Source organism: Branchiostoma lanceolatum, chromosome 3 (genome assembly GCF_035083965.1).
Source record: "Branchiostoma lanceolatum isolate klBraLanc5 chromosome 3, klBraLanc5.hap2, whole genome shotgun sequence".
NCBI classification, from domain to species: Eukaryota; Metazoa; Chordata; class Leptocardii; order Amphioxiformes; family Branchiostomatidae; genus Branchiostoma; species Branchiostoma lanceolatum.
The window spans coordinates 24,240,380-24,257,493 of NC_089724.1; the positions used below are offsets into that span (position 1 = coordinate 24,240,380).

The following is a 17,114-nucleotide window of genomic DNA, read 5'->3' on the forward strand; positions in this document are numbered from 1 at the left end:
TCCCTTGTGGGCATGCGCAATAGGCCGTTGTCACAATAAACAGGTTTGATTCACTTCCCAAAGATTTGCAACTTACCGTGGAAAATCACGACATATCTGGTAGGTTTTGAAATTTTTGTTAGGACAGTAGAATCTTAAGATTGTAGTGACTGACCTAGAGTGTTGTCGTTTTCAATATACGCTGCATATATGCCGTTAGAGTCGCCGTAACACGTTGCTATGCTGAAATAAGTATGTTTCTCAATGGACTCTGTCTCTGATAACGCCCCCTCCCACAATCAGCTGATTGCAAAGACATTTGATTTGATATTTGTAGCGATATTTCTATAATTTGCAAGGTCACAGCAACACTATTTCATCCAGTTTTCAAACCAGTGGTGGTAAGACTACGATTTTACTGTAAGAGCTACACGTAAGCTCACTTTTTTACTTATTGAAGAACCCCTGTTTACAAAAAATCTGGACAAGTTCTAAACCTAACCTGATTTGTGTTTTCAGGAGACTTTCCTGTCACCATGAGTCACAAGAAACTGTTAGCCTGCTGTGTGGAGTTACTGGACACCTTCAACCCAGAGGAGAATTGTGTGGAGGATCATCTTAAACACTTTCTCAAGAAAAACAAGGTGGGCTAACTTTTATGCCTTACTAATTGTGCATTTGTACTGTGATTGTATTTATGGAAAGGGCCACATTAACAGAAACTCCTGATGACCGTTTTGTTTTCACATATACTGTACAAACTTAACACATAAATTTCAAAAACTTGATTTCGGTCAATCACACATTGCAACCGTTAATATCTTATCAATTTCAAAAGTACAAAAATTTCCCTGCCAACATTTCCTCTGTGGCAGAGGAATTTTGGCACTTTTGTTTTGTGTTGGACCATTGAATGACAAATATGGTATCATAATTTCCAAGGCCAAGAAATAGGCTTCCCAGTGATTCATGCACATGTGTACTATACAATTGATAAAGTAATAACAGTGATATGTTTGATAAAATTTAGTTCCAGAACTGTTTGTGTTGAGTGTATTTTTTTTTAGAATATAAAGATTGGTTTGAAGCAAGTGATAAACTCTCCTCCCCTCTCCCCAGATGTTAGATGAAAACGACCAGACGTTTATCGTGGAAGTGTTTTCCGGCTGCGTCCGGTACGCTCCGATCATGAAGGTCGTGGTGGACGGCTTCTACAACGTGAAGGAGGGCAAACGGTCGCTCAGATCAGAGAGGAACATTTATATCAGTAAGTACCAGTTGACTTGTCAGGCATCGTCTTCAGGTTAATGCTACAGTCAAAACTGTCCAAGAAGACTCAGGGACCAATCAAATCAGATCTATGTGGACAGGTGGTCACTATAGACAGGATTTTTAATGCTAGTGTCAATGGGATAGATTATCTAAGGGACCACCAAAAAGTGGTAACATTGGCCAGGTGGTCTTTATGTAGAGGTGGTCACTTTTATAGGTTTGACTGTCAAATTGCTATCTTAAACAATGTTTAAAACTAGAAAATTGCTACATGTCACTAAGCTTTAGAAGTTCACAGATAATGGAAATAAAGCACTTGGACTAATGAAATTCTTTTTTGTCTGTTTCAGATTTGTGCTACATGACAGTGTTCAGACTGGATGAGTTGGGGATCGTCCATTTCAGCAATTTTGTCAAGTCCCAGGATGTCAACAGGATGCATAATGTGAGTGCTGAGTCTGTACATGACTGTAATCCTAGCTTCGTTAAGCTACCTACAATACATGAACACTCCCCAATATTTTTGTTAAGCTATGCTGGACAGTGGCCATGAAGCCTTCACAAAAGTTAAGTGCCATGTGTGTTACTGTTCGTACCAAATTCATTTCTGTCCTATTCAAGTGTCACAGATTCAATTTCTTAACATCAACTTTCTAGATATTCAGGCACAATTATAGTTGATGATCACTGATTTTCTCTGAGATGTTGTAAGCTCAACAAAATTTAAACGTTTGTCTTTTCCAGTTTTTTTCCTTCTTCCTGGCGGACGAGAATCTGAAGAAGTGGATCAAGGATGAGTGGTGCAAACACTACGACCCCAGGTTTACGCAGGACAACCTCCTCAGGCCTTTACAGAGGTACGGACATGTCAGGAGACAGTCTTGGTCGTTTCTGTTGCTCACAGTTCCTTCATTTGAAGGGAGTGCTATACATACTCAGCTCTGCGCTGTTTTTGTCTAGTATATGACTGGATGCTTTGCGAAAAAGTTGATAAAGTCTGTATTGATTATTATGTCATATCTGGGTCGCAAAAACGTTTGATACGGGTGTTCCGCATTGTGTGATAATTTTCCGTATCACACGGTGTTCTAGATTTATCACACTGGCTTCCATTGAATATTTGGAATGTTTTTGGAGTGCGCCGGTTGCAAATGTGTTTTTTTTTGGGTGGGTATGACATAAATAAAATACAACACGATGTATTCCGCATCACCCTCAGACCCTCAGTCCTGACCCTCCCGCGGGTCGTATCGCCCTCCGGCTGACCCGCAGTCAAGCCGGTACCTCGGGTGATACGGAATACACCTTGTTGTATTATAAATGTATGTATCCATACAAATGTACATTTGTATTACCAAAAGAGAACTTATTATTGACAATCTCTCCAGGTGGATGCCAGAGCTGGAAAAGATGATCAGCCAGCTTGCAGACAAGGTCGCAAACAAGAACAACTTGCCGAAGAAAATGGTGAAGCCTGCCACACAGCCACAGGAGTTCAACATTACCCAGCCCAAGCCTAGGGCCATCCCTGTACCAGAGAGAATACCCAAACTACACAAGCACAGACCAGTAAGTTTAATATATAGTGTTGCCATATAATAACTTGAAAAAACAAAACAGAGCACAGTGACTATAAATATCTGTCTGGCCTAAGCACACTCTGCCATTTCTACCCTAAGACAATTCAGTGTTTCTGACTTGTTTGTCTGTATTTCTGTTGTCCTTAAGGGTTCATACTGTGTGTATATGGGACCAAAATCTACAGTACATTGTACTATAATCATGATCTCTGATGTTTATAGAAGTCTGGAACGGTTGTGTTTTTCTTCTGACACAGGTTCCTGAGTCGACATATCGACCTCCTAAAGAACAAACTCTTCTAGCAGAAGCAGAAGAGATGAACAGGAGAAGAGCAGAGGTAGGTTGGCTAGTTTTTGTCAAGTTTTATGATGTATCTTAATAAGAAATCCGTCTTACATCTAAATTTTTCACACAACAAGCACACAAAGCTGTACTGAAAAGTTTTTGAGGTTTTAGAAAATTTGTTCAAGTTTGATTTGGCAGGAGTATAATATGCAATGTGCAAAAGTGCAAATGAAGGGTTGTATGAAGTCACGTACATGTATGCTAATGTTAGGGCCTTAGGGGTTATAGTCGGAATATTGGGATGTAACCAACATAATGACAATACTATGAATTTGTATAGGAGATTGAACCACCTAGTACATTTTGTGGCATGGGGAAAATCAAGAGTTAGTGTTGTTGAATTAATAGCAGGAACATTCAGTTGAAATACCAGCCTCTGTATGCAAGTGTGATTAAGGAGTTTCTTGTAGAGAAGTTACTGTGAAAACTGCGGATATAGAATTACCGTGGATATTTTAAGATACTGAATATTGACGTGTGTATCACACATGTACATGCTATCAAGGTTATGTATGAAATGTCCTTTAAAGTTCACTTTGATTTACGGAACCCTTCCAAGTACATGTGCCAGTAATTGTTCAGAATGGCTCTAAAGATAGGCCTCACAGGCACATGATATTACCATCTTTTGCCAGGCATCAGCTTAGGAGAATTTTACATGCATGGTTAAGAAATAACGATTTCTGCCAGCAGGCTACCGCAAATAAGCCCTCTGCCATTACTATCTATTTCACATTGCCTGTGAATTCTTTAAGTTACCAAAAAGCCAACCCTAACTTAAAGATATTTCCCTAGAGCGTTGGACGTAATCCACAAAACAAATGAAGCATAATGGTCATCGTGAACGGAATCCTCGTTTCCAATATGGGAGGGAGTAGTATAAATCTTTAAGTCTTATTGGAAAACTTTTGAGACTTCTGAGTTCTAGATTAAGAGGAAATTTCCCAAGAGGAAGTTTCAAGTTTCTTGCTTGGTAACAAACAATTGAATCAAGTTATTGAAGTCAAGTCAAGGTGAACTTTGAACTTGAAATGTCTTCATCACCTTTTTTTATAATCATAAAAATTTGATCTGATGAAGAAAAAGATTTTGATTCAGTCTATACCACTGGATTACAATATGAAAATATCAGATGTTTCAGATGTCATTCAACATTTTTCATCAGTGATGGAAAATAAATGCTTTCCTTGATACGGATGGACATCTGAAACGTCTGGGTACTCTGAAATTTTCATATTGTAATCCAGTGGAATAGATTGAATCTAAAATTTTTATTCTTCAATTTCCTGGATGACTAATATTCACAAAAATATCTGTACTGATACTTTCATTCCTTTTCAAAATCAGACTCAAAGTTTCTACATTAAAATTGATAGATACATGTAACGTTGGGTAACCTAAATTCGGGATTTTTCCGATAATGGTTGACTGAAATCAATCTAGCAGAACAATAAACCATCCTTTTTTTCTATTATTCTGTCAGTATCATGTACTATCTTTGCACTAATCATATATATGGTAGATTTTGTCTCTAGTCGTGCTGACACCATAATATTTCAACTTGAAACTACCGTCCGCCGCACGCACAATTATGGTGCTGTCGGACAGGGGGGCACATTAATTCGGGAGAGAAGATTCGTCTTGAATATCTTACCGCTAATCACATTCTATACAGCAGCTATTCGTTCCATCCTTGGCTTGAGGAGAGTGCTATGGATATAGACGTGTCCAAGTAAAAAAAATACACGAAAAAACGGCCGTACCGCACACATCAGGCCAGTTCCGGAACAACCCGTGTGTTGAGTCGGTAGAACTTCACTCAAAGTCGGCCCATCGTCATCATCGGGCAACGTGTAACGTTACATTATTCATGGGAAGTTAGCTGGATGCCGTAGCAATGGTAATACTACTATGTCCATGTGTTCCTTGTTGTGTTAGGAGCAAACTTTGAGGAAAATATCTTCCTCAGTCCACTATCACACGCAGCATTTAGACAAAAAGTGTTCCTCACAAACCTTTGTCGTCTGCTTGACAACAGGATTCTGGTTAACAATATGGCGGCGGGAAAATACACGTGCCGTAGGTTGTAGCAACAGAGAGGAGTTTTGATGATTGATCACACTTAGAATCCAGTTGCAGGTTAGCAAAAGAGATTGTAATAAGTTGTCTTATAAATAATTGTGTTTAGCAGGCAGGAGATGTGACATTTGTCTTATAAACCAGCGAACAACCGTGCTGGGTGATTCTCCCAAGAAGCCCCCAGACTCTGTCAATAAGGGACGGAGAGTTTTTGACGTCGCCAACTTCTAATGCATGGTTATCGAAGCTTTTCAGCCAGTGTTCTGAATACGTTAGTCTATCTGCTTTGCATTGCTGGCGTTATAACTGATTTTGCATCTAGCACATATCCCTAAATACCCCGCTTTCGAAAAATCCCGACTTTAAGTACCCCACGAATTTAGGTTACCCAACGTTACACTTTCATTCACTTTTTAAAAAATCCACTCACAGTTTTCGACATTCACACTTGATGGGTCCTTTTCAAAAATGTCAAAGTGTGCCATATTGTGTATATAGACTCTTCTGAACAGTATTAGATGAAGGTAAATACAGCATTAGACCTTTATGCTTGGTTGTGCTTGGAATGCCAAGCAAACTTATTGACATTCTGACTACAACAGGCATGTCTCGCCATGTTTTCAATCAAACCATCATGGTCAGGTCAGAGGGGTAACATTACTTACGTGCAATCATTCAAGTGTCGGATGCATCATTACTGTGGGTGGCAGTCAAAAGCACTGGGCCAAGCTGAAAAGTGCTGGCTAAGCTATGATCCTAAAATTCATCCTAATACAATGAACAGTAAGGGAGGGTGGGGTGGTATTGGTTACTAAATAGAAAAATACATAGAATGTTTAAATTTCAAAATCTAGTCTGCATTCCAGAAGCTGACACCCCAACAACGTGTATTTTTGTATTCCATCAAGTCAGGCTGCAGTATGGTTGATCATGAATATGAGTATTAGATTGTGTGTCTTAATTATTATATTTCTTATGCCACACCAATTGAATTTCTTGGCTCCCTGATTTGCTGCCTGAAATTTTTTCCTGATGTAAACTACGCCTCTTAGTAACCATGGTGTCACAGCCATCTGGTCCAGGTCATTGACCTTAAGCATTTGGAGAAGGAAAAGCAGAATTTTTTTTTTCCATTCTGTGATGGTAAACACAATAATCAATTAGAGTGGCCTAATACCATGGATATCTTACTATACCTTAAATGAAGGCTTATAGACGATGTCCGTACATAATACACTGATCATAACATAAATTTGTGGCGAACATATTAGCATATTTGTTGACAGAATATACCTTTGGGGATATAGAACCAATAAAACATGATTCTACTCAGAAGCTTGAACTCCAAGCCTTCATTTATCCTTTATCCCTGGTGTAGTAGCCTTTTGGCACAGACTTTGCATTGGTTATAGGGTTTGGGGTTTAAATTGCAAGTGGAAAATGCATGCTGCATATAATGACACCAGTAACTGCTCTCTCTCAATCAAGTTCAGTAGGCCATAGCCATCGATCGCGGTGTAATTTCCAGACTCAACCGCTGAGGCAGAAAAACTGTGTGATTACGAGCATGAAGTTCAAACAGAAAGCAGTTCGTACATAAACTAGGGGTGTCTCCAGCTGTAAATTGTTATTCTGTCACACTCATTGTTTGCAAGCCCATGCTGTTAATTCTTATTGTTATATCAGTCATTTCAAGTTTCCTAGTATTCTATTTAATTTACAATTTCATGTCATAAAGTTCAGATTTCTTGGTCGAATGGGTTGAAATTTTCCTCCATCCAAACAAGAAAATTTTCATCCCGGGACGAAGTACGTGTCTTCGAGACAACCCTGACAGAAACTGCCCAGAAAATTAGTCCACAAAACTCAGCAGATAAAAAGAATGAGGATTGCAATGTTAGTTGCAGTAAGGCATCGTGACATTTCCCCAGGTGTTGTAAAAATGGTTAGTGGAGATAATTAGGAAGGACGTTTCCAGCCTAGTTATATATGGAAGCGGCCGTCTGGTAGATTATTACCCCAGGACTTAGGACCAGTGAAGTGTGGTGAGACATCATCTCATGGTCGTTGACCTTTTCATTTTGATCAATCAGCTTGGCTCCGCACCAGTTCCCGGTACACCAGAACAAGTCTGCCGGCATCCTATCATGATGTACGGAGTCTCTTTTTGAATGTCTTGAATGTCTTTTATTGCACTGGGTTATAAATGAGTCAGTTCAATCTCCATACTAAGTCTTGATTATCTGATGATCTACTCTTTTACTAAATTACTTTTACACATTTAAGATAATCAAAATTACTTAAGTCTGTTATCTGAAACATCATCCTTTTTAATTATTATTCTGAATAAGGTTGAACTGTAATTGCCAACACAAAAATTGGACGTTCGACAGTTTACTCCAGTCTTTGTCAAGGAATGATCAACCATTTTTGTTCTCCTTGTGGGATTTAGTTTGTGTTCAGATAAATGATCGTATCAATCTGCAATGAAATGTAAAGGACATTTAGAATGTGAAGATAGGATTAGTTATCTTTTACGCCTTGTGGAAAGAGAAAGGTTCCCCTCTATAAAGCATGATGTGGGAGTATATTGCAAAGGGCATCAGTGGAAGCATCAGGCATTGCATTGTTCCCCAAAGAGCAACTAACCCGCTGCATCCAGTGAGTGCTATAAAAAAAAGTGCTCTTGTTGCAAGGCCATAGCACTTGGGCTTATACCAACTTTTATTGGTTTTGTTTGAATGTCTGTCTTGTCTAACCTTAGACTTAGTAATTACTGCCTTAAGGCAACTAACAGACAAGTGTCATACTTAAGTAAGTAATACGTTACCAGCATCAGAGCAGACTGAATGGTTTGATCCACTCACACTGGTACTGTCCCTTACTCTTATCAATAAAAGTGTGGTGGGTTCTTTCACATGTTCAAGGTGTGGCACTCCTCAAACACAATTAAACTCCATTTAAAGTCCCATCTGAGGGATATCATGCCCCTAACTGAAGCTATATGATCTGTAACTAAAGCTAAGTATTGTAATGCAGAAATGTTCATGGGGATTTAATTTCGCTATAGGCAGAAAATGAAGTGTTCGCTGTGGTTTTAAGTTTGTGTTTGAAACCATAGTAGTGCTACAGTTACACAGTGGGTCAACTTTTTGCTGTCGTTTTAAGTTTGCTGTTAAGAGTTCACCGCCAAAAAAATGTGAACATAAAACCACCGCAAACATTTCTGCATTTAGGGTACTCGTTTTCACTTCAGTGCGATGAGGAATTTGTGTTGTTCAGTGTCTCTTCTTAAGGGCACAACATTGGGAGCTGCTAAGGATTCAAACCCATGGGCCTCCAGACTATGAGTCTGCCACATTCACTACAAGGCCACTAATACTTAGAATCAACAAGAAAGCATCGGTTCAATCTATAAAGACCTTGTGATGTAGTGTCTGACAAAACTGGTACCAGAGGTAGCTAATCCAGTGTCAGCTGCGAAAGCTAGTGTAGTTAATTGTATTACAGTCGTGTTTCCTCTCAGTGTAATGGTGCTCTCCCAGCTGATAAATGAAGGGGATCACTTGGGACCAGGGGGTGTTTCATCTGTTGGAATGCTGTTTTCCTCAGAGTGCTCTACTCCATCAGGCTACACTACAAATGTACCTAAATCACCTGTTACGTGAGCTGAGAGAAGTATTAGGTGTTAACCACTGAGGAGATTGGTCAGATTAACTATGGCGAGGGGTGCTTCATCATATAGGTGCTTCAATAGAGGTGGCTGAAAACGATGTACAACATGCATATTGAAATAGTGTTTGGGGTGTGCAAAGAGTAATATTGGGCTTACATGAACTAAGTGGTTTAGATTGGTTTCAAAAGTTGGAGCCTGGAACTACACAGTTTTTGGCATTCTAACACTGAAGGGGTGTCGATGAACAGAACTGATGTACACTCATGTTGTTTATTGCAATCTCCTGAAGTTGCTGTCTTGCTAAAGTTAGGGAAAATCAAAATAATTATATTGTAATAAAGTTGAGGAAAGTTGACTGAAATGATATGGAAGGGACATGTTACAATGATTGAAAATGACACTAGATATACCACCGGCACTCCCTCCCCTTTTGACTTTTCTTCTAAGTGATCTAGACTTTTAGAGTAATGTAGCAAACAGCAACAGATGATAACTGATTCAAACAGACAAGTTTTGAACAATATTTCATGACTTCCTTTCTTCTATTTTTCCCCCACAGGAGATTCTAATGGATGCTAACAGGTTTCAGTTCCGGGCTGCCATTTCTGAGAAGTCAGCAAAGACTAAGGTCAGTGCTTTTCTACCATAAATGATTGTGTTAAAAGCCCCAGTTTTGGGAGGGAGATGTCCAGGGATTTCTCAAAGCGAGTGAGAACCATTAACTTTTGTCAGTACTGTTGTTTGACTGCCAGTGATGACATTTCCTTTTAGCCATATCAGACGGGCTATGTCTATAGGCCTGGGTTGTCTGTAGCTTTAGATTTATATCCCTCCCACTTACTGTACCGTTAGTGAAAGGGGCGAATTCAGTTTGGAAGCCAAATTGATGTAAAGCTAATTTTTAGCTTACAAAATATGTTTTCATGTGATGAAGGTCAGATATTTTTCTATGGACAGAGATAAATTTTTCCCATCCCAATAAGTGCATTTCAGTCTCGGGACAGAGGGATGGATCCTGGAGATAGCCCAAGCCCACATGAGACCAACAATTCCAAGCAGATACGTGACACGTAGCGTGATTTCAATCTGTGTTTTTCCCCCTGCAGAAAATCATGGCGGAGATCATGGATGAAGAAGACTCCAAACTAGACTTCGAGAAAAACCGAGCCAGACCTTTGCCAAGACATGTGGTAAGAACTAACTCTCTGTCAATCTCTCAATCAATAAATGAGCCAATAAATCATTTTGCTTCATAACTATTTGTAACATGACATATTGTACAGTAATAGGCATGACCATTTTCTATATATTTGTGATTGCCTGGTAATTTGTAGAACCTCCCTATGATAAGAAATACTGCATCATATCATAGTATTGCTACAGTTCCAAGTTTACTACATACAAACAACAGATAAAATGCATCTTGAGGCACTGTGGTAACCTGTGTTGTCCCTGTCTCCAGACCGAGAACATCCCCATCAAGCTGAACACAGCGGCCATCCTGAGGGAGGGGGCACTGGTGCAGAAGAAGGAAGACAGTGAGCTCAAGAAGTAAGTCTTTTGAAACAGATTTTAAGCATTAACTTCCAAGACAGACAAATCAGACTGTTTTTGACTGTGCAACTCCAATCTTGGTCAAAGGATGAATGAATTCATTGTAGTTTTCTGTCTGGTCACTTGATGCAAAATATAGAAAAATGACTAGAACAGTCACACCTTAAACTATACGCACCAGCTACTTTGCACTACAGCAGCAACACCCAGCTGCAGTGCAAAGTAGGGCCAGTCATTAGTGCCATGAGGATGATGGCAGCTACCGAAAGGCTGGCTGTTATTTGTCCTTCGTTCATTTACCAACCCGATGACAATAGGAATGAGGAACTAATCTTCTCCTCCTCCCCAGACTGCTTGATCTGGAGGCGGGGGCAAAGGACGCAAGCGAGTTCCTGGAGTGGCAGCAGAAGATGCGACAGAAGGACTATGACGAGCAGCTGGCGGAGATCGAGAGACGGCGCCTGGAGGGCAAGCTGAGCCACGAGGACGCCATCTTGGCGCGCCAGACGCTGGTGAAGGAGAACAGGCAGAAAGTGCAGGACATGAAAGAGGAGGTAAGACATAGTCTTAGATCTTTACTTCTTCCCTTGATAGGCCTTACAGCAGTGCCTAAGCTTTCATACGAATTGTATGAAATTTGTACGTATTTTATGAAAAACGCATAAAGCACTAGGCAAAAATGAAAAATGCAAGAAACAGACTTTGCTTGTGTCTCTTGTTTGTTGTGCTTCTATCTTTTTCTTAGGCTTAGTCATGGGAAAAAGTCTTGTTACAGGATAGTAGTAAAGGAAATCTACAAGTTCTTAGGGATGTTACTGTCCGTAGTGCTGAAACTGCTGCTGCTATTTGTATTTCCTTTCTCCATATGAAAAGTCATCAAATGTCATGCTACATGTACATGTAGTCTTTAAAGCTAGCACCACTGCTATTGTAGGCCATTTTTTTACATGCAGTTAATCACATAAGGTTTGTTAACTTCTATTGCATGTTGATTCTAGTGTCATGAAATTTTGATGAAGAAAGGGCATGGAAAGGAATTTCAGATGATATTTTGTAACGCTTTGAATCTTTGAAACTAGGATGTTTGAAATATGAGTAGAATGTTAGAAGTTTAGATAAATAACCTATATCCTTTGGATTAGCACATTAGTATTAACAAAAGCAGACTTCGGACAATGTTTAAAGCAGTGCAGGCAAAAGTACCTAAGAACCTTTTCAGAGACATTAGCCGCATAGCTATTCTATCTTCATATGCCATATGGAGTTCGCGACACAAGCCGCACTGGGAAGCAGACATCTTATTGTAGAAGCAGCCGTAGTCCTGCTCTAAGTGCAATCTCAATTTGTAACCTCTGTAAATATGTATTTGGATTTTAACTGTGAATTGTATTTGTAATTTGTCCGTCCCTGCACATTTGGTCATCACATCGTGATGACCATCGTGACCTGGGGTTTGTCACCTACTTTCTTTCCAAATAAAGAATGATTTTAGTACTCTCAAACTGATATCTAACATATGTCCATTCATCCCCTTCAGACCCAGCAGTTGATGCAGGAGTATGTACACCAGCGCATGCAGGATGAGAAGGAGATGAAACGTCTGGTGGAGATCGTCATGTCAGGCCACAAGAACACCATCTTGGCGCGCGAGCAGCTCCGCGAGTACAAGCGTAAGATCGTGGAGGAAGTCAACATCGAGAGCCAAGAGCTGTTGAGACAAGCCCTGGAAGATGTAAGTGCTGTGAATCTAGAAATGTTCTCGTGGTTTTATTATCGCCATTTTTGCGGTGATCTCTTACAGCGAAATCGTAACCCCGCAAATATGTGTTTTGTAATTCTACTGTTTTACAGAATTGTTTCAACTGTGAACTGAAAGCACAGGGAAAAGATCCTTCTTCCTCCCACCACAAAATAAAACCACTGCAAAAATACATGTAAATGCATTTACAGTGAACTCAAGAGGTGTCTTCAGCTACTTTGTTTTCTGATTTTCTCTCTCACCGTTAGTCTTTCTTTATCATGAACAAGTTTCTTTTAGTGACTAAATGTTATGAAATGTTTCACAGGCAAAAACAAATTGTAGAAAGGGAAGAAAAGAAACAATTTTACACCTTGCTATGTGATGAATTTCATCCTTTGAAGACAGTCTTTATCAAATACATCAGTATAACTTTTATTGTTTTATTGTTTTCATATTGCACATATATTGCATACTGTCATTCTCATATAGGGCTATTTAGCCATAGTTGATGCTGTATGGCTGTTGTGAATTAGGATTTTACCATGGTCAATACGACCAACAGAAGCCATATATTGCATATAGAAATGTAAATGTTGTTTCTGTTCTCTGTAAATTATTATCAACTGTATAGAAATAAGAATTTCTCATCGGCAATGGTATTTTCGATAGCAAGATGTTAAAACAAACTTGCTGTATTTCAGGAGGAAGAGGAGATGAAGCGTAAGTTCGAGATCATCCAGCAGATCCGCGCCATGGAGGCCGTGCCCGTGGTGAGACAGAAGTTTGTGGACCTGGCCTCCACCGCTGGACACCAGCTGCTGAGCGAACTCTCCATCTTAGAGGTACATAGATCTGCATTTCTCTTTCTTTCCTTTGCAAATCTACTGTTTATCAATGATCTTGGTAATGAGATACAAAAGTTAATCAAGCAACTGGATGAGATTTTGTATTTTTTTAATAGTATTTTATTAGAATTGCAACGGTGCAATATAGGTGGGACACAGGCAGCTATTGCTGATGTCGTGACCCGCACACATAATGTAGCCCTTTTTTGCACTTGGCTGGAGTGGGGAAAGTCGTGTAAAGTGCCTTTTCCCAAGGGCACAGGATCGGTGGCGTCAGGGGATGAGATTAGTACAGTTTGTACCCACTGTCTTTCATCAGTAACTGAACAGATTCTGAGGTCTAACAAGTTCTTCTATAATCAAGGAAAATTAAAGGCATGGTAGTACATACTTAAAGAAAATTGCTGAGGTAGAGAATTCATGTATTAAACAACTTATCAAACATGTTGGCCATACTAATGGTAGATAGCACAGTCTGATTGTAAGTATTTTTCCCTACAGCTGAAGGAGAGACTCGGTCTTATGAAAGAGACACAGAGAAAATCGGAAGAGGAGAAACGGGACGAGATCCTTACTGCCAAACAGGTGAGGGCTTGGTTTTTCTTGACGTATGAATGGGAGACCACCTTAACCTTTTCCCTGCTGCCTAACTCTGTAACCAATACAGAATTGGTTGCCAAACAGCTACTTCAGCGTGCTAAAGGTTAACACATTCCAAGCATCCTGCTCTGAGTCTTTGTTGGCAGAGATTTGGATTGGGATCTTTACTTGTAGAATCCACAATTCTACCAGCTTGCATTCTCTACCCTGATATATACATGCATCATGCATATACTATACTGGTGGTAGTAATACATACATAATCTTAGTGAAGTGGTGTGACATCTTGTACAGATCTTAATTTCCATTCTTTTTGTTTGACAGGGGAAGGACAAGAAGTTGATGGACACCTTAGAGCAGATTTCAAGACATCGGGCAGAAACCAGTAAGGCTGCAGCCCTGAAGTAAGTCAGAGTTACTCTGTTGTTGTAGCCTTTCAGTAAAGACCTTCAACTGAAATTCTTTCAAAATCACAACATGATAAAGTAAGTTGATATCGAGCCCTTTTAGATTACTGAAGAGCTAATCTTCCACTGGTTGTTACAGAAAGATAGACAATATGTATAGTATTCAAAGAATCATTGCCCAGGGTAAAATCCTTTAACTCTTTCCAATAAGTACAATGAACAGTGGCTTAACATCCAGTCTTTATTAGGACTGCAACCCTTTCCAGTAGCGTGCAAATTATGTGAGCCGGAATTCAAACTCCCAACCTCTTGGTCCTGGGGCAGGGTCGCTTACCACTGCACTACGCATGCTACTTCTTTTTTTGTTGTTGCCAATTAGCATAAACTTTGTTCTCTACTAAGCATGTACTTCATATCCACAGGCTGGAGAAGAAGAGAGCAACCAGTGGCAAGAAGCCTGAAGTGAAAGACCCGAAACTGGAGGACCTACAGAGGAAGCTGCAGGAGAAGAAGGCAGAGCGTCTGAGAGAAGCAGAGAAGATGAAGATCAAGTCTGACAAGAAGTCGGCTGGTCGAACACAAGAGCTGGCCAGAGAAAAGGTTGGTGTAATGGTCAATGGTGGTGTTGAATGGCTGAGTGGCTATAGGCTAGCAGACGCGAGATCACATGTTTGATTCCTGGCGTTCCTGGCTAGACATTGTGCCCTTGGGAAAGGCACTTCACACGAGTTTCTTCACTCCCCCCAGGTGTAAAAATGGGTACCTAAGTCATGAGGGGAAGTTGGAAAGTACATATAAAGCCATTTAGTATCATACATGTAGCTTCATAGCATTCATGTTTTTATGAAATGAGTTGACATTTGGCACAAATGTAAAGGCATATCTCTTCTTGAGACTGAATGTCTCAATTTGTTATTTTGAAGCTCCATCTTCTAATACCATGCCCTGGACACTGTGGATTGATAAGCCACTGCCCTCACAGCTTCAAAAAGGCTACAGGACTACATTTTAGAAGTTACCATAATTTTAATGGTCAATCTGAGAACTGCCATGAGCCCGATCTGGAGTCATTCATCTACTCCCTCCTCGGGCAGCCTTTTGGACCTGTTTCCATTAGCTACGGCATTAGGAGCCAGAGAGGGCAGTAAATGTACATTTGGTCAGTCAAGAGTGATTTGTCCATTCTGTTTCAATTTCCTCCCATTCTTGCCTGGCTTCAGATTGAATACAAGTATCAGTGTTTTAGGCTGTTGGAAACTGTTTCTATATACCTTCTTCAGTACAGAATGATGGAAAACACATAACTCACAGTAAAGCCACTCTTGCACTGCAGGAAGAAAACAACAAGGGCTACATGTATATTATGTTTCTGTTCTAAGATATGAGACTACACACACCTACATTTGTATCCTATTTAAGGTCTATGCATAAGTTGTTGTTTTTTTGTTAAAAAATTTGATGTGCCACCGTCAAGAGACCTTTTCTGGGCACTGAATTAAGTTTGGGTGACTGGAACAGCATCTCTTGTACCTAAGTTGGAAACATCAATGTGCGAGACAAGTTCACCTCACTTAGGGTGAGGACTAACTGACCCAATAGGAGAAGCTAAGGGTTCAGTATGAAGGCTGCTAGGGTAGTACATATAGACCACTGCCATAACCAGTGTGATACTGATTTGTTTCTTTGCATGCCTCTTTCCTGCAATTAATCACCTGTTTCCATGTTGTGATTGACAGAAAGCTCTTGAGGAGAACAGGTGGAAGGAGCTGGAGAGAACGAAGGAGAAACAGGCCAAGCTGGTGACCCAAGGGATCCGTCCTGGGACCCGGTCTGCACAGATCCTCAACAGGTCTCCTGCTGCTAGGAAAGTCTCAGCATAGCATGGATTTACGTCCCTTAGAAATAGCCTGGATGCCATCCCATTTTGCTTCCTCAGATATACGAGCCCTTGGGAACTAAATTGGATGGCACTCTGGCTATCTATTGATAACTGTATTAGATGTATGTAAATATTTCATAGTCCAAAATATTTCAAAGGTTTCATTGCCAGCTTCATCAAAACCGCAAACATAGAGAAGTTGAAAATGGGTTTTTGTCCTCAACTATTCTAGTTCTCATTTTGAAGAATTTGGCATAATTTAAAGTCTGGCTTTTTTCTGTCCCTATGTTCAAGGTCAAGATCTCTCAAAACCAAGGTTAAATGTGTTGTATCTTTGGATAGGCACTACCTTAACTATACTATCATGTACATGACTTTGTACTGTTTGTTGGTTTATAAATAACTATCAGTGTGGTAGTCGCAACTGCCTTGCATTGCATGTGAGGATACCAAAAATGTATGTCACAAACTAATCTACTGTTCTTGGAGATTTATGTTGAGCACTTGATCATTTATAGAAGTTAAGATGTAATCCTTGTGGACAGGTCTATTTATCTGCTGTTGATATTGAATATTGTAGACATTGCTGCTAGATATTGTACATGTGTTCATGGTGCCAAGAGGACTTACTGTATAAAGCACTGTATTTTTGTCCACACTTGATGGTGTTCTTGATCAATTTATTCTGTATATACATGGTCTAACTCGGTTTCCTCAACACGACTACTTTTCACACGATTATGAAAAATGATGAACTGCGGTTGTTTATATAAGTATCAGCTGATGTCGTATAATCGTGTATATAATATTTGTTATTCAAAGTCTTGCATACAGTCTTAAAACACATGAAAATTTCTTATTAAACATCTTTATTTGAACACAGTTAAACAATGCCCTTGTTATTTTCCTGTACAAAAGTGCACTCTTGCAAAAATTTGTAAACAGTTTGGCATGGAAAATGTTCACAGAATTTTGACACCATTCTATTAAAAATATACCTTCCTCCCAAATGTCATCAACATTATTTTAGTTGGCAGAATTTCTATTCAAATTTAGACATCTTTAAAATATTGTTCGTCTATAAAAAATCAATGCATAAAAAGATTGTTCTCAAGAAAATGAATTTCATCCAAGTGATATAAATGACTATGAAATA

General features: G+C 39.6%; 1 protein-coding gene across 1 annotated transcript; it reads left to right on the plus strand.

Annotated features, from left to right (window-relative positions):
* Positions 1–93: 93 nt before the first annotated feature.
* LOC136431152 (cilia- and flagella-associated protein 99-like) lies at positions 94–16,968 on the plus strand. Its single transcript, XM_066422419.1, has 17 exons — positions 94–99; positions 499–623; positions 1,099–1,246; positions 1,602–1,696; positions 1,996–2,108; positions 2,640–2,820; positions 3,089–3,169; positions 9,492–9,560; positions 10,039–10,122; positions 10,395–10,483; positions 10,836–11,040; positions 12,024–12,218; positions 12,929–13,069; positions 13,574–13,657; positions 13,997–14,076; positions 14,502–14,679; positions 15,816–16,968. Exons 2-17 carry the CDS (start codon positions 516–518, stop codon positions 15,957–15,959), a joined length of 1,995 nt encoding a protein of 664 aa, XP_066278516.1. The 5' UTR covers positions 94–99; positions 499–515; the 3' UTR covers positions 15,960–16,968.
* Positions 16,969–17,114: the final 146 nt, after the last annotated feature.